General features: G+C 46.9%; 9 protein-coding genes across 10 annotated transcripts; 4 read left to right on the top strand and 5 right to left on the bottom strand.

Moving 5' to 3' along the window:
• Nucleotides 1–2,642: 2,642 nt before the first annotated feature.
• Nucleotides 2,643–3,698, bottom strand: ONS95_011966 (uncharacterized protein; the record flags this gene model as incomplete). Its single annotated transcript, XM_058505571.1, has 1 exon — nucleotides 2,643–3,698. One exon carries the CDS (start codon nucleotides 3,696–3,698, stop codon nucleotides 2,643–2,645), a length of 1,056 nt encoding a protein of 351 aa, XP_058358093.1.
• A 742-nt stretch (nucleotides 3,699–4,440) lies between these two features.
• Nucleotides 4,441–5,395, bottom strand: ONS95_011965 (uncharacterized protein; the record flags this gene model as incomplete). Its single annotated transcript, XM_058505570.1, has 4 exons — nucleotides 4,441–4,490; nucleotides 4,543–4,910; nucleotides 4,964–5,099; nucleotides 5,182–5,395. The coding sequence occupies 4 exons, from the start codon at nucleotides 5,393–5,395 to the stop codon at nucleotides 4,441–4,443; spliced, it is 768 nt and encodes a 255-aa protein (XP_058358092.1).
• A 957-nt stretch (nucleotides 5,396–6,352) lies between these two features.
• On the bottom strand, nucleotides 6,353–8,599 carry BPL1 (biotin holocarboxylase synthetase; the record flags this gene model as incomplete). The annotated part of the gene is made up of 5 exons (XM_058505569.1): nucleotides 6,353–6,840; nucleotides 6,898–7,169; nucleotides 7,219–7,830; nucleotides 7,886–8,516; nucleotides 8,563–8,599. 5 exons carry the CDS (start codon nucleotides 8,597–8,599, stop codon nucleotides 6,353–6,355), a joined length of 2,040 nt encoding a protein of 679 aa, XP_058358091.1.
• An 84-nt stretch (nucleotides 8,600–8,683) lies between these two features.
• ONS95_011963 (uncharacterized protein) lies at nucleotides 8,684–8,984 on the top strand (the record flags this gene model as incomplete). The annotated part of the gene is made up of 2 exons (XM_058505568.1): nucleotides 8,684–8,751; nucleotides 8,807–8,984. The coding sequence occupies 2 exons, from the start codon at nucleotides 8,684–8,686 to the stop codon at nucleotides 8,982–8,984; spliced, it is 246 nt and encodes an 81-aa protein (XP_058358090.1).
• Nucleotides 8,985–9,379: 395 nt separating this feature from the next.
• On the top strand, nucleotides 9,380–10,283 carry ONS95_011962 (uncharacterized protein; the record flags this gene model as incomplete). Its single annotated transcript, XM_058505567.1, has 2 exons — nucleotides 9,380–9,945; nucleotides 10,007–10,283. The coding sequence occupies 2 exons, from the start codon at nucleotides 9,380–9,382 to the stop codon at nucleotides 10,281–10,283; spliced, it is 843 nt and encodes a 280-aa protein (XP_058358089.1).
• An 810-nt stretch (nucleotides 10,284–11,093) lies between these two features.
• ONS95_011961 (uncharacterized protein) lies at nucleotides 11,094–12,231 on the top strand (the record flags this gene model as incomplete). The annotated part of the gene is made up of 3 exons (XM_058505566.1): nucleotides 11,094–11,395; nucleotides 11,450–11,853; nucleotides 11,909–12,231. The coding sequence occupies 3 exons, from the start codon at nucleotides 11,094–11,096 to the stop codon at nucleotides 12,229–12,231; spliced, it is 1,029 nt and encodes a 342-aa protein (XP_058358088.1).
• A 338-nt stretch (nucleotides 12,232–12,569) lies between these two features.
• ONS95_011960 (uncharacterized protein) lies at nucleotides 12,570–14,409 on the bottom strand (the record flags this gene model as incomplete). Its single annotated transcript, XM_058505565.1, has 5 exons — nucleotides 14,273–14,409; nucleotides 13,367–14,205; nucleotides 13,191–13,319; nucleotides 13,018–13,133; nucleotides 12,570–12,939 (listed from the first exon to the last, which is right to left on the bottom strand). Exons 1-5 carry the CDS (start codon nucleotides 14,325–14,327, stop codon nucleotides 12,570–12,572), a joined length of 1,509 nt encoding a protein of 502 aa, XP_058358087.1. The 5' UTR covers nucleotides 14,328–14,409.
• Nucleotides 14,410–14,601: 192 nt separating this feature from the next.
• Nucleotides 14,602–15,916, top strand: ONS95_011959 (uncharacterized protein). Its single transcript, XM_058505564.1, has 2 exons — nucleotides 14,602–15,525; nucleotides 15,618–15,916. The coding sequence occupies exons 1-2, from the start codon at nucleotides 14,826–14,828 to the stop codon at nucleotides 15,830–15,832; spliced, it is 915 nt and encodes a 304-aa protein (XP_058358086.1). The 5' UTR covers nucleotides 14,602–14,825; the 3' UTR covers nucleotides 15,833–15,916.
• MUS18 (UV-damage endonuclease) lies at nucleotides 15,658–18,788 on the bottom strand. Of its 2 annotated transcripts, XM_058505563.1 has the most exons (4): nucleotides 18,628–18,788; nucleotides 17,764–18,376; nucleotides 15,754–17,712; nucleotides 15,658–15,696 (listed from the first exon to the last, which is right to left on the bottom strand). In XM_058505563.1, the coding sequence occupies exons 2-3, from the start codon at nucleotides 18,124–18,126 to the stop codon at nucleotides 15,922–15,924; spliced, it is 2,154 nt and encodes a 717-aa protein (XP_058358085.1). In that variant the 5' UTR covers nucleotides 18,127–18,376; nucleotides 18,628–18,788; the 3' UTR covers nucleotides 15,658–15,696; nucleotides 15,754–15,921. The 2 variants fall into 2 exon arrangements, with proteins under 2 accessions (XP_058358085.1, XP_058358084.1); XM_058505562.1 differs by having other exon boundaries at nucleotides 17,764–18,788.
• Between the last annotated feature and the right edge of the window lie 1,982 nt (nucleotides 18,789–20,770).

Genomic DNA, 20,770 nt, shown 5'->3' with positions numbered 1-20,770 from the left:
GGATTCAACAGATGGGCTGTGCATGGACAGGGACGAAAGAATGAACACCACGCATCGTGATTGGGTGAAAACATCGGATGAATGAGAAAATTTGTCCGTGTTGGAACTTTGAGCTTGAAGTTTCGCCGACATAGGACGCCAATAATGAGCTGACAGGCTGTGACAGCGGGAGGAATAAATTCACGAGCCTGGCCGCTCGGCGACTTCTTCACCGGATGGATTCGTCTGCTCGTATCGTTTCATCGTATGGCGAGCTCTTGCGTACTCCTTGAGGCAGGAATGGTGCCCTTTCAATCATCCTGCGTTACCTCTTGATCTCATGCAAAGACCGACATGTGTGGAGTCTCGTAAGGTGGTCGTAATGCGGCACGGGTGATTGCGTGGAAGCGAATTAGGGACGGGATCACGGAGATGGGGGTCGGTCCTAAAAATCTTGGAACGGATTGCCGTCTCAATGAAGGTTCTGGTGAGGTGATCGAAATGTTGAGACCAATTGAATATGCAGCATAATTCGCTGCTAAGTTGTAAACCTCGATCGATAGGTGCGCATCCATCCATGGTCCGCAAAGCTCCGCATTTCGATACAAATGCTCCAATCTCATCCTTCGAAGCAGGATATGAAGGCAATGAGGCGTTCACGATGTTCCTCCTTTTCTCAAGCTCTAGTCGTTGTGGCGAGTGCGACGCGCATCTTCCTGGTGGGTCTATGTCAACTGTTTATCGCGTCTTTCCCATGGAGAGAAAGTCCATGCAAAAGTGCATACTCAAAGTCCTCTAGATATGGTCCTCGCAGGCCATGAGAAAAATGTATGTCTTCTTGATCGAACTGAAAAATATATCCTGAGGCAAAACTCGACAAATGTGAGGTACTGCCATTGAAATAACACGAATAAGGTCAAGCTGGATACAAGAGAAAGTTGAACAAGTAGCTTCGGCGACTGGCACTACACCAATATTCCCACTGACGAATTCAAGTTCTAGAAAGCTAACGGTAGCTGCTTGGTTACACCAAACATAATAAGTAAAAAGATAAGCAACAACATGACTGTAGCTGGGGTAACACAGAGGCAATGGCTTTGGAAAGGTCAAAGATATGCTCAATACAGAAGAAAACATGCGTGATAATCGAGATGGAAGAACAAAATGGTCTTGAACTCGTGGCACAATGACTCTCGCCACAAATGGTCTTTGGGCTGGTGCACTAGACATGTGCCGAGATCCTCACTCGCAGACAGGAATCAAATCTAACCGTATGAAAGGGACATACTCAATGACTGACAGCTCACCTTCATCTCCGACATCAACTTTCAGAAGTTTGCATTGTATGCCTGGAAGCCCTAGATGATGTTGCGGATACATGGTCTCGGGGAAAGAGCAGGACAGGATGATCCAGGTCAACATGTCGCTTCCAGGAACATCCGCTCGATTAACGGCAGGAGCTATTAGAAATGGTGGACTGCCTTCCCATTTTGAAGGAACTCAGAATCGATTTGAACTGAGAGAAGGCCGAAAGTGTCGAGTGTTCGAGGTAGGCCAGCATCAAAGGTTCATGATGCATAGCAAGGCGGGGTGGCGATCTGGGGATTTACCGTGCAAGGAGTGACCAGGAACTGAAAGCAGGGATGTCGATCGTGGAAGGTGAAGTCTAAATCGTTCGTTACCAGTCCCAGTCCTTAGGGATCGTAATTTTGGATCTAAGACATGGAAATGCTTTTTCAGTCCATGGGGTAGTGAGATTCGAGAGAATGGAGGGGTGCCGGAAGGTAGATATGTGGGCTAGTGCTGGCATTGGCGAACGGTCTTCGGAACTCTCGGATCAAAAACACTTCGTGCCCAGGTTTTCGCGTCTTCGTTCTTTTTGAACATCTTCAAACCTCCAAAGTAAAGTCTGGGACAAAAACTTGCGCATCTCGATGTCTACTCGAAGTCAGCGCTGTCTCTCGGTCGTCCCATCAGGGGCTTCTCCTGGATCTGGAACCGAGCTGACCCTCAGGTTCTTGAATTGTCAACACAACAAACAACATCGCGTCCAAATAGGCTTTCGGAAAGCTCCCGAAGTATTTCAGGTGAATGAAGACTGGGAAATGGGGAATAAGACAATCATACCGTCAATTCATGCTCTTCCGGACTTCCCGCTGCGAAGTAGCAAAGGAACCGCTTCAGAACGACAAGTGAACCGAAAGGCGTGTTGGGTCGCGCCGGACGATGTCTGCCAAATCTGACGATGATTTCATTCCGCTGGAGTCTTTCAATGAGTATTGTGTATGGTTCTTCGAGTATCAGAAAAGTTGGGGAGAAGTCCGATATTTAATCTAGGACTTAAGATCCGATCAGGAGTCACTTAGTAATCCCCGGCACGCTTTACCGTAACAAGAAAATGCTCAGCATTAATGACAGAAGACTTGCAACTAACTCATTTGGCAAATAGAGAAACGGTCAGATAACTTCTTTGCTTCATATTTATCATGATCCTGACCATAGGACAGATATCGATTTTCCGCTCAGAGCGCACTCTATGTTCACGCTCCTCGAGCCTTTCGCTCTTTCCTTCGGATATCGGCACCGAAAAGGGGAACTTCTTTTCCGGGGTCAAGTTCTGGGGTCAAGTTCTCGGCATTTCTGAGTCGTAGCAATATTTCATGTCATGCTCTCGTTGGCTGAGCATGAAAATTGCTCTGGGGGATAATGTGTGAGTTGTTTACCTTCGTGCTGATCGCTCCCAGTCGTTCTAATGCAGGAGAACTCCTCCGTACCATATCCAAGACAGCAGTCTCACCCACATTTTCTCTCTCATTCTCCCAGCTTTCATACTCATCCCACCACCATTGGTGCGTCACCCCATCCCTTCCCAGATATCCAGCGATACCGTCACTCCCTACACGTTTGCTCCAGGGCTTGTCCACAATATAATGCAAGTTTCTGATCTCCTCATCCCTCCACATTTCCGGATGCCAGTACCGCATTGTCTTCAGCGCGTTGTATTGGTAGCCAACAGCTTGCCACTTTCCCCGAAAGAACTCAGCGAGAAAATCCTGGTCAGGGAACATGAAGTCCTTCACAAGCGGTGAGGTTTCCAGAAACTGGAGCATATCTGTCCACAGCTGCTCGTACGGAGAGCATATGAAGAGTCCACTATTGAGGAGGGTATGCGTCCTAAGACCTTCCCCACCTCTTGGAACACGAACGGGATTGTCCAGACAAGTCGGATGGGTGAGACCAGTATACGCACAGTTCTCCTTGACCCAGTCGCCAGGAGCCCATTCATCTTTATCCAGATTACACACACAGCAATGATTTGCAGCAATCCAATCTTTCCCCGGCAATTCGAGATCAAAGAGCTCATCCATGTTGCGGAAAACCAACATATCTGCATCGAGAAAAACCAGCTTGTCATAATCAAACAATTCAAAAATACGCAATTTAGTCCAGGTATCCTCGAATCTCGCTGCTATCAAGTTTCTCTGTTCTTTTGGAACCAGAGGTTCCGTTGGTCTGAGAATTGCATTGCTGAGTGATGCTTCATGGCGAAGTGCTGGGAGGCATTCCTTCGGCAAGCTCGGAGTGTAGAGAATGATGAGTGGATAGTTTGACTTGTGCTTTTGGAGGCTATGTGCAAGTAGGACTGCTCCTGCGATGTAGTTTGTCCGAGTCAAGAGAGTCACCCAAGCCCGGCTAGGAAGTTTCGCTGCAGGACTCATGGTGATAGTCTGATTGCCATATGCCACTTTCTGTAATCCGTGACAGAATCATTTTTTCTCTCATTTTATCTTGTTATACCATGAAAGCGGCTAGTGCGTAGCGGAGAAATCGACGCATCATCAATATAAAGCAGATGCCTCGCTTCGCTTACGAAACCGAAAGACGTAAAGACTCAAAAGCCGGTTTCTACCCGCAAGTGTCTCCTACTGTAGCTTGTCTGCCAAATTAGCTCAAACTATTGAACGGCATGATGAACTATTATCACCTGATAATATTCCCGCCGTGCTTGAGATAAATAAATGGATCCTTCTTGGGCAATTTTTGACAACCTCCATCGTGGAAGAAGAAAAGAGCTGTCTTGACTTACTCCCCGAAAAAGCCTCACATTGTAATTAAATTCCTCTTTTTGGTAAGCACATAAGAACCATCAGACAGCTAAGAATGTTTTGAAGAGACAGCAAGTGCTCCAATAAGGGGAACAACTTCGCAAAAGGCATTCGACGGTAAAAGTCACACGCATCTCAAGTATCGATACAAAAGTGCAATGGCTTTGGCAGCATTCTTACTCCTGAAAGTGTTTTTGGCTCAAATCGATCAGACTTCAGTATTTGCCTTCCATGAGCTCCATATGTGCATGGTAATATGTACAGGTAGAATACCACCACAAACGCATCCTTCCCGGGCAGCCGTGAAATGGAGCAGTTGGCAACTTTCACAGACTCCTCAACTCTATGCCCACATTTACACAACCTTGATAGTGTATGCGGAGGTTGTGAAGACAACATTTGAGCCTAGAAACTTCAGCATTGCAAAAGCACACGGGAACCTGAGAGAAGAACTAACCTGTGAAGGGCTCGGTACCAGACTGCAAGCTGGTGACAACAGCAGAGGTGGAAACACCCTGGCTGCTGGTCAAGTAGTTGAAGAATTGCTTGAGATCGCCGCTAAAGTTACCAATGTTGGATGGGGCAACGAAAGAGAAGACAGTGGTGTCGCCGTTTGGTCCCTTGAACAGCTTCCAGGTAGTGCCCAAAATGGTAGGGCTAGCGATGGGAACAGCATTTCCGGCAGCGTTGTAGGTCGACGAGATTGGACCAGCTCCTCCGTATGATCCTAGCCAGACCATGATCTCGTACTGGTTGTTGGCTCCGACTGAAGGGGCGAGCCAGAGGTCATAGGACACATCGGACACGACGTTGGAACCGGATTGTCTGTGGGAAATTAATATTGCTTCTCGCGGTTCGGAATACTGATGTAATCTCACCTCCATGTCCATGTTGATGGAATGGACGAGATAGCTGAGAGCTGCTTGTTCACCTTCTCGAGAGCAACGTTGGAGTAGGACTTGACCTGATTAGCTCCACCAGCCCAGGTCCAAGTAGTTGACCAGGAAACTGAGCCTAATTTTTGAATCAGTATAAGTTCTTGAATATCTAGAGGCCAATCCATGAAGGCCTGAGACCAGACTTGGAACTTGCTTACCGGCCGAGCTGATTGAGTTGAAAGTGGTGCACTGAGAACCAGAAGTGGCACTCCCAGAACCCCAAGTGTTGTGATAAACTGTAAGTCCACCAGTAGCAACTGTGCCCCAGTTTCCACACATAGTAGTAGCACGCTTCTCAAGCTCCGTTGGAGTTGGAGTTGCCACAACTGTGGCAGCCAAAAAGGCAGAGACAAGGGAGATGCTGAACTTCATGATGACGATGTAGAAATGACTTCGGTACTGAAAAGAATGTGTTTGAGAAAAGCAGGAAATGAACGAGTGTAAGTACGAAGTCAATGAAGGCAACGTAGGAGTCAACAGCTGATGGGCTGCAGAAGAATTTCCTTGGTGGGAAATAGGTACTTTTATACAAACCGGTGCCTGCGGAATAGCCTCACTTACCTGGTCAAAACAAGAAGTGCGGAGTAGCAAACGCCGTCTCAGATATATTCGAATTGGCTGAGAGCCATTGCTTCTAGAAGAAAGAGGGGTCGAATTGTTGGAGTTTTGATCCATAATTCCTCATGCGGGCAGATGCCGAAATTCAGATCGATCAGGCGAGTGATCGTCGCATGGAAAAGCTTCTTGGAATAGATGAAGGGCTCAGCTCGTTTCCGCCAATCAGGGATTTTCTGGTAACGAACCGAATATTTTTGAGTTCTGAATATCTCCACCTGTTAAATGATTGGCTTCGGAAATCGGGTCCCAGGTGTTTGAGACAAAGGCCGAGATCTCAGGGGATTGTGGATGCTGTGGTAATCTGGTGCAAGATAGAATCTGGCTTGCGGCTCTTTCTTGCTTTCAACGTTGCACTTCAAGAACTTCAAAGCTACACTTTGTGTCTCATTTATGGCGCTCGACTGCATTATGACATGCATGATACCGAAGATCTGGTTCACGAATTTGCATCGGAAAGTATTGTAGGTGGCTTCGGAATTGCCGTCTCGGCAGCGGAGGTGCTTAGCTGTTTGATCCAAGCTCCACTAAGCCACCCGGAGTCAATTAATATAGAATAGCCTCCAAAATAACGGGGCCGCTGTTTTTCGCTACCAAATTTCTTCCATACGTACGGAGGTATATCAGCTAGCTGATACCGAAGTTTGTTGACATTGTACAAAGCATCATCGAATGAATCATCAGGGTAAGCGAACCAACATTCCAATTCATAGCTCAGGTTTTCCGTTTCAGCAGCCCCTTAAAGAAGTCAAAGCTATTGCTGTCACTCTGCAGCTCCCAGATCTTGCCCGTCGGTCGATCTTCCCAGCCCAATTCTTCCGCTGTGAGCAAACCCCAGTCCCTCGTGATACCCTTCACTCGGGCCCTGACCCCACCTTCTGCCTCCAAAGTCACAATTTGATCGGTATGTAGCCAGTGCTTGTAATATGTCTCTTCCAATTTCTGGTCGAATCCTGTTCGGCAGAAACCTTTGTAAATGGTTTCAAACTTGGTGAGAATCCTCGCAAGCAATTTCTCGAGTGTGAATGGCGTCAAGCCGGGGCCTAGCAACGCGTTGAGGGATGTCGTCGGTGCCGTGTTGGTGGTATTGAGACCAATGCCTACGACAAGATCATAACTCCCAGATGAGTAAGAAGAGTTGACTAAGATGCCACCAATTTTGACGTATTCTTTCTTGCCTGGTTTCGTAGGGTCCTGCGCGTCTTTCCATCGTTGTTAGTACAATCGAACAAACACATAATTTGCGAATCAAGACTTACAAATATCGTTGGGCCACTTGAGCTTGACTGGCACATCTTGGAAACCTCGGTCATATGAATGAATACCCTCAGCAATAGCGATCGCAGCCAGATACTGGATGAACACTACAGGTGCAGTGTTACTTAATTCCATGGGATGCTTCATCGTGGTTGAGAAGATCAAACAGCCTGCTGGCGAAACCCAGACGTTGGAGCCTCGACCTCGACCGGCTACCTGAGTAGTGGCTGTGACAGTAAACCCTGGCGGTAAGGTAGAAAGAAGCTTAGGATTCCTAATCCGTATCAGCATTGAAGAGAGTACGCATACTTAGCATGACTCACTTTTCAAGCAGAGTGTTTGTACTAGTCACAACCTCACCATATATCAGATATTTTCCATACTCTTCTGCTTCGCCTCCCCTCTCTTCTTGGTACTTTTTCAGGTTCGCGTAGAATGCATGATGATTGAAATATGGCGTCTCTTTTGTGCCAGGCCATTCTGTCTCATGCGGTATAAGACGCTTCATGATGGCGTTATAGTCGACAATTCTGTCATCAGATGCACCATCGACTTGATCAGCCACAGGCTCTTGTCCTTTAAAAACACCAGGTAAAGGGAGGGCTTTGGCAATTTGGTTTAGAGACCAGCGAGACTCTTGTTTTTCCAAGTGGAATGTATCATTCTCTCCTTTGATGTACTCCTCATCATCCTCTCTTGTGATGATATCTTCCCAAGAGGCTAGTAGCTCTGGGACCAGATAGTGATACATAGATGAGAGATGTAGACGAGAAAGGGATGGTACCGAGGATGTCTCTTCGCTCACTATCAGCCCAAATTTGGCCAAACAAGCCTTCAAGAAGTTGACGCGGGACTCATCGTCCTCCGCTAAGTCTTTGACAAGCGCCGGGTAGTTTGGGACATTTGGTTTTGGATCAAGGTTGACCGCGGCAAACCTGCATATTGTTAGAGTGCGTCAATGGTCGATACACCGAGGCGCGATCAACTCACTCTGGATGGGGTCCGGTCAATATTGCTCCCCCTTCGCCAACTTTGCAGTAGACCACAGCGGCTGGGCCTCCTTCAACATCCACATCGGCTGAATAGTTGGCAAGAACCTCAACACCTTTCTCCGTAAGAGACTTTGCATCAACGAATATTCCGCCGCCATTGTAATATGACCGGAACGTTTGAGGAACCACACCAGCCTTGAAAGCTTCCTTGTCAACTTTCACTTCTACTGCTTTGGCACCAGCTTCGCTGTGATATACGAAGCCTTTGAAAGCGCATCCCCGACAAATTCCCGGGAAGAAAGCGAGTTCTCGATTGCCGATGACTTCCAAGACTTTATTTCCTACTTCGAACTCGCATTTTGAGCTTCCATAGTAACCTCCTGCACAGAATCCAAGGTACGAGCCACCTCGACGGACGAATTGTTCAATACGTCGATTGCCTTCACCATTCAGAGATCGACAGTAGCCCATATCAGCACCTCCGGGAAACACCAATAGAGCACATGAGGAGGTCCATGGCTCTTTGAGAATCACGTTGTCAGTCACGGGAATGACAGCGTAGTTGGGTGAAAGGAGACGCCGTAAAGTGTAGAGGCAATGCCTCACTGATTCAATTGTACTGCCATTGCCTAGAAACGTCAAAATGATTGCTTCAAAATTCAATTGTTCATTTACCTGAATAGACCAGGACATTCATCTTCCTCGTCGCCATCTTTGGGCTTAGTATGTAGTGCAACCGAGCTCAGCCCAAACGATATCTTAGAATCTCCTGATCCTCTCAATCACGACATCAACAATGTCGAAGTCAGAGAGCGACTCGAAAGTGGCGGCGGCGGTGGAAGATGACGATGAGCCGGATGAATGGTGAGATTCAAGCCCTCAACAGTTGGGCTTGCAACCACTGACAGAGGAATTGTAGGGACAAGCGTATCTTCAGCACTGGCTGCGCTGGTGAGTCGTGCAGTTTGAGGACTTATATCAGTACAGCTTCTCATGCAGACACAGCGGAGAACACCAAAATGACGGACTGCTATTGGGAGAAGAAGGATTGGAGACTTTGCAAAGACGAGGTGAGGAAGGAGGCTTTCTCCAATTAGCGATTCCAAGCCATATCACGTGTACATGGAAACCATTTGATGCTTTACTGACGCCGTTGGAATGATTTATAGATGGAGAACTTCAAGAAGTGTTGGAAGCAACATCAGAATGATAAGAGGACTGATTCGAAGGATGCTTAATGTGGCGGCGCAATGCCTCGGTGGCCGATGTTGAGGGAAGTTCGGCGGGTTGTCAGATCATTTGTAGTTATAGCAATACCTCTCTGCTCTATGCATGAAGAACTGAGACTAAATTATCTCCGCTCAAAATACCAATTTTCGATGCTTGATGTACAATCCAGTCATTCTCGTGACGTCGACTATGTGGCTCGGCAGATCGCGACCTCGAGGTGCATCGCGAACTTCACGTCAACCCTCACAAAGCTGCATCAACGATGGCGACCTCAATACCCAGAGCAGCACGCTCTGCCCTGACGAGGAATATCTCACCAGCTATATCTAGGCAGTCGAGCTCAACCGCATTACGGTCAAGAAACGCAGCGAGCTCTGTGCGATGCCTCTCAACAACTCCCCAATATGCAGCTGTCCCAGCATCAAGCTATACCCGTAAGACTGTCGATGCAGCAAAGCCAGCACCCCCACCACCAACAAAGCAAGACTCTATCGATGATCAATCGCCTATAAAAGACATGGCTGGTGGTCTCGCAGACGAGCCACTGATTCTCGACGAAGAAAGCAGGCAGGTAGACTGGACGAGGTCATTCCACGGCCTCTCTGCACAGCCCTTCTCGAAGGAAGCTGCAGAGATTCTGTTGGCATCGATCCCAGCAGACGATGTAGAAGTCAAGCCAGATGGAATTATATACCTACCGGAAATCAAGTACAGGCGGATATTGAACAAGGCTTTTGGTCCTGGTGGTTGGGGTCTGGCGCCTAGAGGAGAGACAATTGTTACGGGGAAGAGTATCACAAGAGAATATGCGCTCGTTGCCCATGGAAGGTAGGGAAACCTTTCAAATTTGGTACGGATAGCTACAAGTACTAATATAATTCCTCTGCAGGTTAGTATCTGTTGCGCGAGGCGAACAAGATTACTTCTCGCCCGAAGGCATTCCAACCGCCACCGAAGGTTGCAAATCGAACGCACTCATGCGCTGCTGCAAAGATCTTGGCGTAGCTAGCGAGTTGTGGGATCCTCGATATATCCGGAAGTTCATGAAGGATTATGCAAAACAGGTCTGGGTCGAGCATGTGCCAACAAAGAAGAAGAAGCAGATGTGGCTGAGAAAGGATGACGAACCCAGATACCCGTTCAAGGAATCCAAGTTTGGTGCATAGAGTACTGGGATAGCGTGGAGTTCTGGTATGTGTAGAGAGTGGGATTATATTTCAAATTATTGTACGATACATGTACAGTACATACGGAAGAGGGAATACCAATAAATCACATCTCCTTCAGGCAGCCCTATCAGCCGTACATTGCTGGACCGTTTCAAATCGAACGGTTTATGATATTCGAATTTGGGCACGGGTAGTGTGCATCAGTGCCACAGCTTCTCGGTCACCGAGCTCATGAACCAGACATTAGCATCAACCAGAAACCCGAATGTTGGTAGAAACGCCAGACATTCAGAGGAGCAGGTCTCGTTCTCGCCCTTGATAGAATGATGGAGAAAGATCCTCCGGCTTCTCATTCTTTCTGTATGTATGGTGAGCTCATGTATCCATCAGGATCCAGGTCAGTTTCAGTAAGCCTGACAAGAAACAACGACTCACAAGCACTTTCAACGACCTCTTCTCGAGCCTCAATCTATTTCCAGATCATCCCCACTCAGTGGAAGCAAGGCTTCTTCAAATCCTGTTGAAAGCTGACTGCATTTCATTGGTTCTGCGATGCGGTCGTTGCTGGACCCATGCCCCGTTGGATAGCCTTGGAGGCTGATGAGGCAAGGACCACAGCCTCACAGTACTGGGCCGCATCCCTCGTTCCACGCAAATAGCGATTCGAAGAAAGATGTGTGTTGATTTAAGTATGCCGCTCGTGGCTTCCATTGAAATTTCATGTACGTTCAGTATTTTTCCAATTTCCTTCCTTTCTTAAACTGCGTGTGCGTGTTTACATCTTACAATCTTTCCCAAAACACCACAATGCCTGCAAACGTAACAGGACTCGAGGGCACTGCATCCAATATCACATCTCTAGATCAATGTACGGTCGAATTATGCTCACTCGACCACGCCATCCTCAGATATGTTCCCAATTTTGGAGCTAATATCGCATTTGGAAGCATTTTCATTACTCTTCTCATAGCGCAGGTTATCTTATGGTTTCGCTCGCGAACACACAGCTACACGATCTCCATGTTCTGTGGCTTGATCTTAGAAATCGTTGGATATGCGTTCAGAATAGTGATGAGGAAACATATGTTTGATGATTGGCCGTTCCTCGTGTAAAGTTTTTTCCCACCAGACAGTCGCTTTTAATATACTGACTCTGTTAAAAGTCAAATCATCTCTATCACAATCGCACCAGTATTCTTCACAGCAGCATTACACCTCACTCTCCCCCGAGTACTCGTCCACTTCGGCGTCCACAATTCCCGCATCTCACCTAAAGCCTACACCATATGCTTCATCGCTGCCGATGTCCTCGCCTTAGTCCTTCAATCTGCAGGCGGTGCTCTAGCCGAAACAGCCAACGATCGAGCTACGTCTAAGACTGGAACCACCGTCATGGTTGGAGGGTTAGCTTTCCAAGTTGCCAGCCTGGTTGTGTTTATTGCTCTTGCTGCTGAGTTCTTCTGGAGAGTGAAGGCAGATAGAAAACACATCCGCGCAACGAACTGGGCGTATGGCATGCCTGAGAAACCAGCAGGTGACATTGATGGGCTGAAGACTTTCTTATATGGTTCGTAAATTTCCCACCGTCATCCATAATCTGAAATGTACTGACAGCAAAGCAGCATTCAGCATCGCAACCCTCCTAATCCTCACACGATCCTGTTTCCGCGTCGCAGAACTCGTCAACGGCTTTCGTTCCAGACTCGCTAATAACGAAGTACTATTTATGACCCTCGAAGGTGGGATGATCATCCTCGCGACGCTGATCCTTACCGTCTTTCATCCAGGGAGATATTTCGGACGGGAGATGTGGGAGGAGGATGGGTGGGGAGGAGATCTACGAAATGGGAGAAGTAGTCCGGAGCTTTGGAAAGTGGAGAGTGCTGGAAGTAGTGTGCATGCGTCATATGAGAATGTTGGTCGGCCTTGGCCGCTTCGGCTGTAAATAGGGTGCAAGCGTTGGCCGAATTGCATCTTGATGGATGTTTCAGCGGGGGTTCGGAGTCTGGAGTTCTGGATACGAGATACAGGAAATTCGCTTTCATTTCGTGGGAGTCGAGTAAGAGCAAGTTACGGGTTTCAAACGCTGGATATTACAACGTTGAGTGATAGGAAGGTCGGCTGTATGGAGTAAACGAGCTTTCGCTTACAGCAGTGCGAATCTCTCGAATTGTTGATAAAATACTTTATGTTAAGATGTTGCGGAGGCAAATCTATGTAAACCTCAGCTTACCATCGCCGAACCCTGAGAATACCATGTTCTCCCATCAAATATACGCCCCATCACTCAACCAACGAAGCAGCCAACATAACCAACCCCCCAAACCCATCCATCCCCAAACACCACTCCTCCCAATTCTCTCTCCCCCCCGCCGATCTCCTACACGACCCGAGCGCCTCATAAAGCAAAGCCGCATTCCCGCAATACTTCTGCCCTTCCATCAGCTTGACCAACTCCCCATCGCTAGCTAATCCAAACTCCTTTTGTGTCTGCGGGCTATCTAGCTCAGCTTTCCAGGCTATCTCGGTGGTGGCTTCCCAGAGTTGTTTCTTGGCTGGGAGGGGTGCGAGGATGAGATCCGATTGGAGTTCGCAGAGGCTGGAGGGCTCGAAGTAGATGAGCATGTTGAGGGCGCGGTAGATTATGGAGAGTCTATATAGAGAGAAATCAGTTAGTCAAATCTCGATTCGGATTGTTGGCTATCAGGGATGGAATGGGGTAACGACTTGCCTTCGTCTAGATTCCTCATGTAACCATGCCTCCCAGCTTGATTTGAGATCATGGCCCGAAGAGTCTAATTGATTAAAGCCAGGTGGTTTGTTCTGGGACAGTTGAATGTAAATGGCCTAAGTACGTTGTTGTCAGCTGGGTTGGATTGAGTGAAGACGGAGAGTTGCACTTACAATCACAGTGGTCACTAAAAGAGAGTCCAAGTTATTGTCGGCTGTCTCTCCTTCATCCAGTCGAATGAGCATGTAAATAGCTAACGCTTGCATGCCAGCAACGAGTTCCACACTGTCAAGTTCCCGATGCTACACCTATCTTCAGTGACTTCCTCTCAACTTTGTGAAGAACATACCTCTGCACACAAACGCTCACACTCCAACCTAACATTTTTCCAGAACAACTTCCTACTCCCCTGAATCCCACTACTAATCATATGCACCAAGCTAATACAATTAGTAAGCGGCTCAACATGCGAATAGCCCCCATCAGACGAAACCATTTTCGGGTGAATGAACGGCGGGAGCGTCCCCTGTCGCGACAACATAAGCGGAAAAGACTTCAGATTGTGGAAGAGGAGATTAGCTATTCTTTGCGTGCTGGGCTTGGGTCTTGGTCGGATGGTCAGGATTCGTATAGATGACGCTGGTGATGGTGGTATAGAGAAGTTGAATGAGTTTGTGGATTGGCGGGTTTGAAGGAGGTGGGTGATTGGACTCGAGGATCTTTGTGCTGGAGATGGTGGATCCAGGATGGGGTCTTGTTCGAAATCGTTGATGGTTTGAGTGTTTAGTAAGTCGGCGAAATTGAGGTGTGGGAGATCCCAGGGCTGGTAGATATCTCCGACGTTGAGAGAGTTGTGGTTTGATAGAATCTCATCTTGCTGAATCACCTGACCATAATGACTCTCTTCCAATTGCGTCTCAATGATGGGAGGCTCTGGAGCCAGAAACGAAGTTATATCTTGCTGTACAGTCGGGAAATTGTTTTGATGGATCTTCGGTAAGCTCTTCTCGGCGGCTTTCGTTGGGAAATGACACTCAATGCCATTGAGCATACACCTCGAGCAGGCCGGCCGCTTATTATCACAGCGTGCTTTCCTCTTGGCACACGATATACAAGACCGAACTCGGCTTGCTATTTTTTCACCTTTTCGAGACCGGCAATAGTATCCGTGTCTCTTAAGTGTAGATTCTTTTCAATAGATGTCAGCAAAGTCCAATGATGTTCAAGGAGCTGAATCTGGGATTGCTTCACCCACGCTTATCAAAGGGCTTGTTACACTGCCCGCACCTTAAAACATTTCCTTCAGACATTTTAGAATGAGAGCGGAGCAGGTTGGACTGTGTTCAAGATTGTTACTAGATGAAGTAGCGATGTCTATGTGCAAACAGGGTTGAGCTGCCACATTTGTCAGCAATACATAGGAGGCGGGCGGAACAAATTGTAAAATGCCAAGCATCCCGTCTTTGTCAATATCCTGAATTAAGCGAGGGCGGAACATTTTGTGTAGGACGTCGATTACAAAGACTTGGAATTTTTTCATCTCATGAAGATCCAAGTATGGTGACAGAATGGAGTTCATGGGATATTGCTTGTAGTTTGTAGTCAAGTAAAGATCAACAAGTATGGCTTCACAAATTGAAGAGCTCCGACAATTTCGCCTCTCAATTCAAGTATAAGTGAGAAGAGATTCCTCTCTCAAGTGTAAGTTCTTCATCAAACAGCTCAAACATTCTTCTTCCATCATCATCAAATAAGAAAAAATCCTCTTGAAATCCACACTTACATCCTCTCCCAACAATCCTCACACCATGGCCGCCCCCTTCCCATCCCCAACCCCAACCTGGCACGACAACACCTACCCATCCCTCTCCCCCAGCCGACCAGAACTCTCCGCCAAAGGGAAAACCGTCCTAATAACAGGCGGCGGCTCCGGAATCGGCGCCCGCACAGCCCTCTCCTTCGCCGAAGCAGGCGCGTCACGAATCGCCCTCCTCGGCCGCCGATCCCAACCTCTCCTCTCCACCAAATCCTCTATCCAGGAACAATACCCCCAAGTCGAAATCTCCACCTTCCCCACGGACATCACGAACCAAAAAGCAGTCCACGCCGCATTCGCCTCATTCCTCGGCAGCGATGGCAAACTCAACATCCTAATCAGCAACGCCGGCATGGTCGGGACTCAAGACCCCATAAAAGCCGTCGACGTCGACAAGTTCATGGAAGCAGTTGACCTCAACCTACGAGGGGCTCTGAACGTCGCTCAGGCTTTCCTCCAGTACGCAGCAGCAGATGCGGTAGTCGTCGAGACGAACTCGTCTGCTGCGCACGTGAATTTCAGTGACAAGTTTGGGGCGTACAGTGTTGCGAAGATGGCGTTGTTTAGGATGTGGGATTTTCTGGGGGCGGCGCATCCGGGGTTGAGGGTCTTTCATACGCAGCCTGGGGTGGTGGATACGGATATAAATAAGGAGTCGGGTGGTGTTGATGCGGTGGGGTTTCAGGATGATGGTGAGTCTCTTCGCTTTCCCTTCCCTCCTGTCTTTTGAAAGTGCAAATCAAAAATGAACGATGAACGAATAGCTGATCAAGGTTTGGTATAGTCTCTCTTCCAGCAACCTTCAATGACTGGCTCGCTAGTCCAAAAGCTCGCTTCCTGAAAGGTAAATTCCTGTGGTCGAACTGGGATGTAGATGAGCTCAAGGCCCAAAAGAAAGAGATTGAGGCGGGTAAACTTACAATGGGGCTTGTTGGGTGGCCGTTTTCACCTGAGAATGCTAGTTGGAAGGCGACTTGGAACTCTAAGGATGCTTATTAATAGAACTTGGGCTTTGATTATATTTCAAGCTGGTGGCAGCTGACTCGAGGTGTTGTTTAGGGTAATTATACAGGTTGAAATTTGAGTATTTACAACTCCTCATCCTCTTCCACTTCTGCGTAACTCATTCTCTTGCCTCGCGCTCTTCCGTTCTGTCTTGAAGACGCAGCTCGTTTCAACATCGGTTTCCGAAGCTGCTCTCCTTCACTCTCATCGTCATCAGAAAGCTCAGGCAGACTCAAGTCCTCGCTTTCCTCGTCATCCAGATTCGACACACTCGGCGTTGGGACACCCTTCGCTTTCTTCGTCGACGACTTTGTTACTGACTTCTGCTTAGGGGTAGATTTCTTGTTTGGCGTACTAATCGCTGGTACAGTCTTTGTGTTCTTAGCCTTCACAGCAGGAGTGGCATTCTCCCCCTCCGCATCTACAGCGGCACCCTCTTGCTCCTTGAGCTCATCCAGTACTTTCTTCACATCCTCTACGTTCTTAGCTTCAGCCAACTTCTCCTTGACTTCTTCACTCAGCGGCTTCCTATTACGTTTCGTAATCTCCTGCCTCGCCTTAAAATTCGCCGGCGTAGGATTACGAAACATCTCCTCTTCGTCCCCACCTTTATTCTTCTTGGCCATCTCCCTCTTCTTAGGTCTCAACCACTCTTCCATGCCAAGCGGCCAGTACACTCTATTCTCTTTACCGCCCATACCGATCTCCTCGTCTGGAATGACGTCCTTGATGACTTCATCTTCCTCTTCTATTTCCTGGCCGAACTCCTGTATTTCAGCTTCGATTTGCTTCTTCGTTTTCTTCTTCTTGGCTTTCTTCGGAAGGGGTCTATTATCGTCATCTCGTTCGAAGGGAACGATATTGTTGAATGTTTCCCAGCCAGGTAATTTGAAGGTACGCATCAGTTCGAAAACGGCCTGTTCCTTATCCTTCGCCTCGATCATGAGATCCATATCATTAGGACAAGGCGGCAGGGTAGCTGGTCGGGGATTGTGCTTTCGTCTCTGTCGGCCTGTTATGGCTTCGGGACAGGGCTCGCTGTAGTGCATTTTCTGGGTGATGTTCTTTCGTGTCCAGGTGGCTTTGATGCGTGGGTAGAGAGTGGTTATGTCTTGTGTGCCTTCGCGAAGGTGGGAAGCAGAGAAGATGATGTTATGGTGGTGGAAGTCGAGACAGAGTGGGATGTTAAGTTCTTCACAAACAGAAAGGAGATCGTGGACCGACCAGGAGACGTCATCGTTTTCTAGGACGAGGCGGGCTTTGATTGATGGAGACAGTGCACTGTAGTTGGCTCTGAAGCGTGCGAGTGTTGCGTCCTTGTCACCGAACGTCCCGCCCATGTGGAGAATCATGACGGCGTCTCGATTGGCTTGTTCGGGAAGTTTGAGAAGTGAGAGCATCTCGTCGTGGTACTCAAGGTCGCGAATTGCATTTGCAATTACCTCTGCTCGTGGAGATCCAAGTTGTGTGAATTGTCCCGGATGCGTACTGAGACGATGTCCGAGTTGGCCAGCTACACGTCCTACTTCAGCGAGTGCTTCACTTGCGAACGGAGCGAGTTTATAGCCATATTCTGCATGACTGGCGAATGGGAATATCTCAGATGACAGACGCATGAATTTGATGCCGTATTTGTCGTTCCAGCGAAGCATTTTGGGGATATCTCGGATATTGGCAAGACATAGTTCTTCTACATAACGTTGACCTCGCTCTATGGATGCGGGCTTGGTCTTGTCTGGTCGGTTTTTGGTTGCATGTTCGGGTTGAGAGGGGTCTTTGAGTGGATGGCGATGTTCTAGGATTGATGCTATGCGACAAGTTCTAGAAGTAAAGATTGGTGGATTGCAGGAGCGGAGGTAAGTGTTGAGGCAGGCCTGTTTGGATCAGCTCTCCCTCTCTATTAGTAAATTATAGAAGACACTTACATATCCTAACCTCCCTTTCCAAGGTAAAGGCAAATAATCACTATTGACCGGTGGCGGTCTCCTTGCCTCCAGCTTAATCGCATCAACATCCTCCGCAGGACCCTCCTCATCACCATCAGGATCAAGTCTCTTATCCCACTCATCAACATCATCTTCCTTCTTGACTTTCACTTCAGCTGCTTTCTTCGCAGCTTGTTCGGCTCGGAACGCTTTAATTTCATCGGAGCCTTTCTTTGCAGCTACTGAGCTTTTGGTGGGACTTCTCTTCTGTTTCTTCGCTTGTGGTGTACCATTTTGCATTTCATCTCCTGCTCCTGTCTCTTTTCTGAATACCCCATTGGGTTTCGCAGCAGGCTTTGGCATTGGTTCTGGCTCTGGTTCGACTTTCGCCAAAGATGCAGCATCAAACGCCTCTCCCTTCTCATCAGCGTCAGGGCTTGCTCTAAGTGCATATTTGCCATCGACGATATCAGCATTGTGGTCAGGATTCGTGTCAACCTGGCTGCGACGTGAGGCTCGCTTCTTCAGCGGAGGAGCTTTGGGTGTCGAATTTGGCAGGATCGGAGATTCATGTACTCCGTTAGGAACGTTCTCTGCCACGGGTGCTGTTGATCTCTTCCTCTTAGGAGGCATTTTGCTTGACTTTTGCAACGAATGGGAGGAAGATTCGAGTTGACAAAGGAATGAATATCCTCTCAAAAGTCTCGGCTGCAGTTTATTGGAAAAGAGCAATGGGATCTTGGAAGTAGGGGAAGCTCTGCTGGTACGCAGGAAGACACGAGAGAGAAAGAACATCCAACTATGATAAAAAGAATGAACGTTGTTTGAAGATAAAATAAGAAGTCAATTACTTTTGTTCCTTACCTTACACTAGATACATTAGTTTCCGTCGCGTCTCCCGTAGTCACGACGTCACGCGTCTGGACCCATCGAATTGAGCTCTGGGGATCGAGGAGGAGGTCGAGGAGGTCGAGGATGTGGAAGACGTCATGAGCATGCTAGTTAGCTCCTGTGCCACGTGAGACTGTCATAATTACAGTTGCATAAGGAGCTACTATAGAGAGAGAGAATCTCCTATATAAAGGGGTAGCGTACTTAGTAGTACAGCTTATAGTACTAAGTCTACGCTTACAATCCCTATATTTCTAATAGCCCCCCTATTCTCTATATCTGTAGTAAATAGAGCCTTCTAAAGTAGTATAGCGCTAAATATTCCTGAAGTAACGCTAGAGTATCGCTAAAGTATTACTAATAACTTATATTATATAAGGAGCCCCGATTATACCTTATTAACTCCTATAATATACTAGTATATATATAGTGCTTACGTCTCCTGTTTTCCTAGGAGTTCAGTAACTTTATAGTATTAAGGTATATAAAATAGTACAAGAGTATACCTAAATCGCTCCCTTATTAATAATCTCCTGCTCCTACTACTCTTATTTATCCTTCTTTATAACTACCTTGTACCTTCCTTTTATAGCTACTAAGATATTCCTTACTAGCCTTCTCTCTAGCCTCTAGGGTATATAAAAGTTATTCTCTTCTAGTTCTATTTCTTTTCCTTCTTCTTTTAACTACGAAATAAGATTCGTCTTAACTATTAGGTATAGTAGTTATATATTATGTTTTACTTAATTCGCAGTTATATATTATTATTAAGGAAGATATTTATTAAAGGACTAATTTTCCGCAAAGAATATTCTATTTTTTTATAAGTTCTACTACTAGAAATAGCCTTAATTTATACAAGTCTACTATTAATTAGCTAACTATTATTAATCTTAGAGTTATTATTAGAGAATCAGTTATTACTAGGTAACCCTATATATATCTTATATTATTTAAACAATTCTAAAGGTAAAGCCTTTATAAGAGTATCTACTATATTATTATTACCTAGAACGTGTTTTACTACTAACTTATTATATAAAACTATATCATCTTAAATATAGAATTAGTAGATATTAATATACTTTACCTTTAGATAGAATTTCCGTTCTTTTAAGAGAGATTTAGCTCTAGTGTTATTAAGATATAGCGTAGGAATTCGGGATAGCTTTATATTAAGGTCTTTCTATAGCTTAAGTAACTAAGCTACTTCTCTAGAGCTATTACTAGTAGCTATTATCTTAGAATCTAAGCTAGAGAGAGCTATAGACTTTTACCTATTAGTAGCTTAAAAGATTAGACTCCTTGTCACGAACCAGGCTCAGTCTTGGTACAAGTCACGGGTTGGCACCATAATACTGATGGTACTACCAAGTGGATGGCACCAGTCGGTGTTTGGTACCAAAGGGTTGATGGTACCATTGAGAGAATGGCACCAACAAGAGAATGGTACGAATTAGCGAGTAGTACCATACTCCACGCTCGTTGTCATAATAATAGTTATGTTGATCACGGTGGACATGGGTCACGTGATGTGCTAGCTTGCTAGACGGGCTTGCGGGCTTGCGCGCCCTGCAAGACGTCTTGCACGGCTTGCACAGGAAGTCGGAAGTTCTATATAACGAGTAGGTAGTTTCCTAGATAGTAGAGCTTCGTGCTCAAATCAAATAGCAAGTTTACACCTAGTTTACCACTGCTTGTAACGTCTCAATTCCTATTGAGAAACGAGCGTCTTGTTACCTTACTTCATAGCTGATACCAACCGACGAGTCTGTACTCACGACACCGACCGAGTTAGAAACGTTACACTTTGAGCACCTCACTTGAAGTATCGTCAGCAAGACACAATGGCCCCTAAGGAAGGATCCGTCGTGGGAGAAAGCTCCCAGACCAGTAAGAAGGAAGACAAGGTTACTCCACCCCGAGTCAACCTACCGGATACCTTCCATGGTCAACGATCCAAGCTAGGACAGTTCGTACTCCAGTACCAGATGTACCTAGCCTTCAACGGAGACAAGTTCGAGGCCGAATCCCTCAAGGTCTTGTGGATCGCCTCGTTCCTCCGCGACACTGCAGCACACTGGATCGAACCAGCCCTCAGCGACTACCTTCTCAA

The sequence above is a fragment of the Cadophora gregata genome (assembly GCF_030347475.1).
Source record: "Cadophora gregata isolate MNR1 chromosome Unknown scaffold_6, whole genome shotgun sequence".
Taxonomy (NCBI): domain Eukaryota; kingdom Fungi; phylum Ascomycota; class Leotiomycetes; order Helotiales; family Ploettnerulaceae; genus Cadophora; species Cadophora gregata.
Note: the sequence above shows the minus strand (reverse complement) of the source record. Positions and strands in the feature narration are given on the sequence as shown.

Coding starts and splice junctions, on each gene's coding strand:
- ONS95_011959 (XM_058505564.1), top strand. CDS start 14,826: ATGGCCGCCCCCTTCCCATCCCCAACCCCAACCTGGCACGACAACACC. Junction 15,526..15,617: donor GGTGGGGTTTCAGGATGATG/GTGAGTCTCTTC, acceptor GGTTTGGTATAG/TCTCTCTTCCAGCAACCTTC.
- MUS18 (XM_058505562.1), bottom strand. CDS start 18,558: ATGTTCTTTCTCTCTCGTGTCTTCCTGCGTACCAGCAGAGCTTCCCCT. Junction 17,713..17,763: donor GGAAAGGGAGGTTAGGATAT/GTAAGTGTCTTC, acceptor TGATCCAAACAG/GCCTGCCTCAACACTTACCT.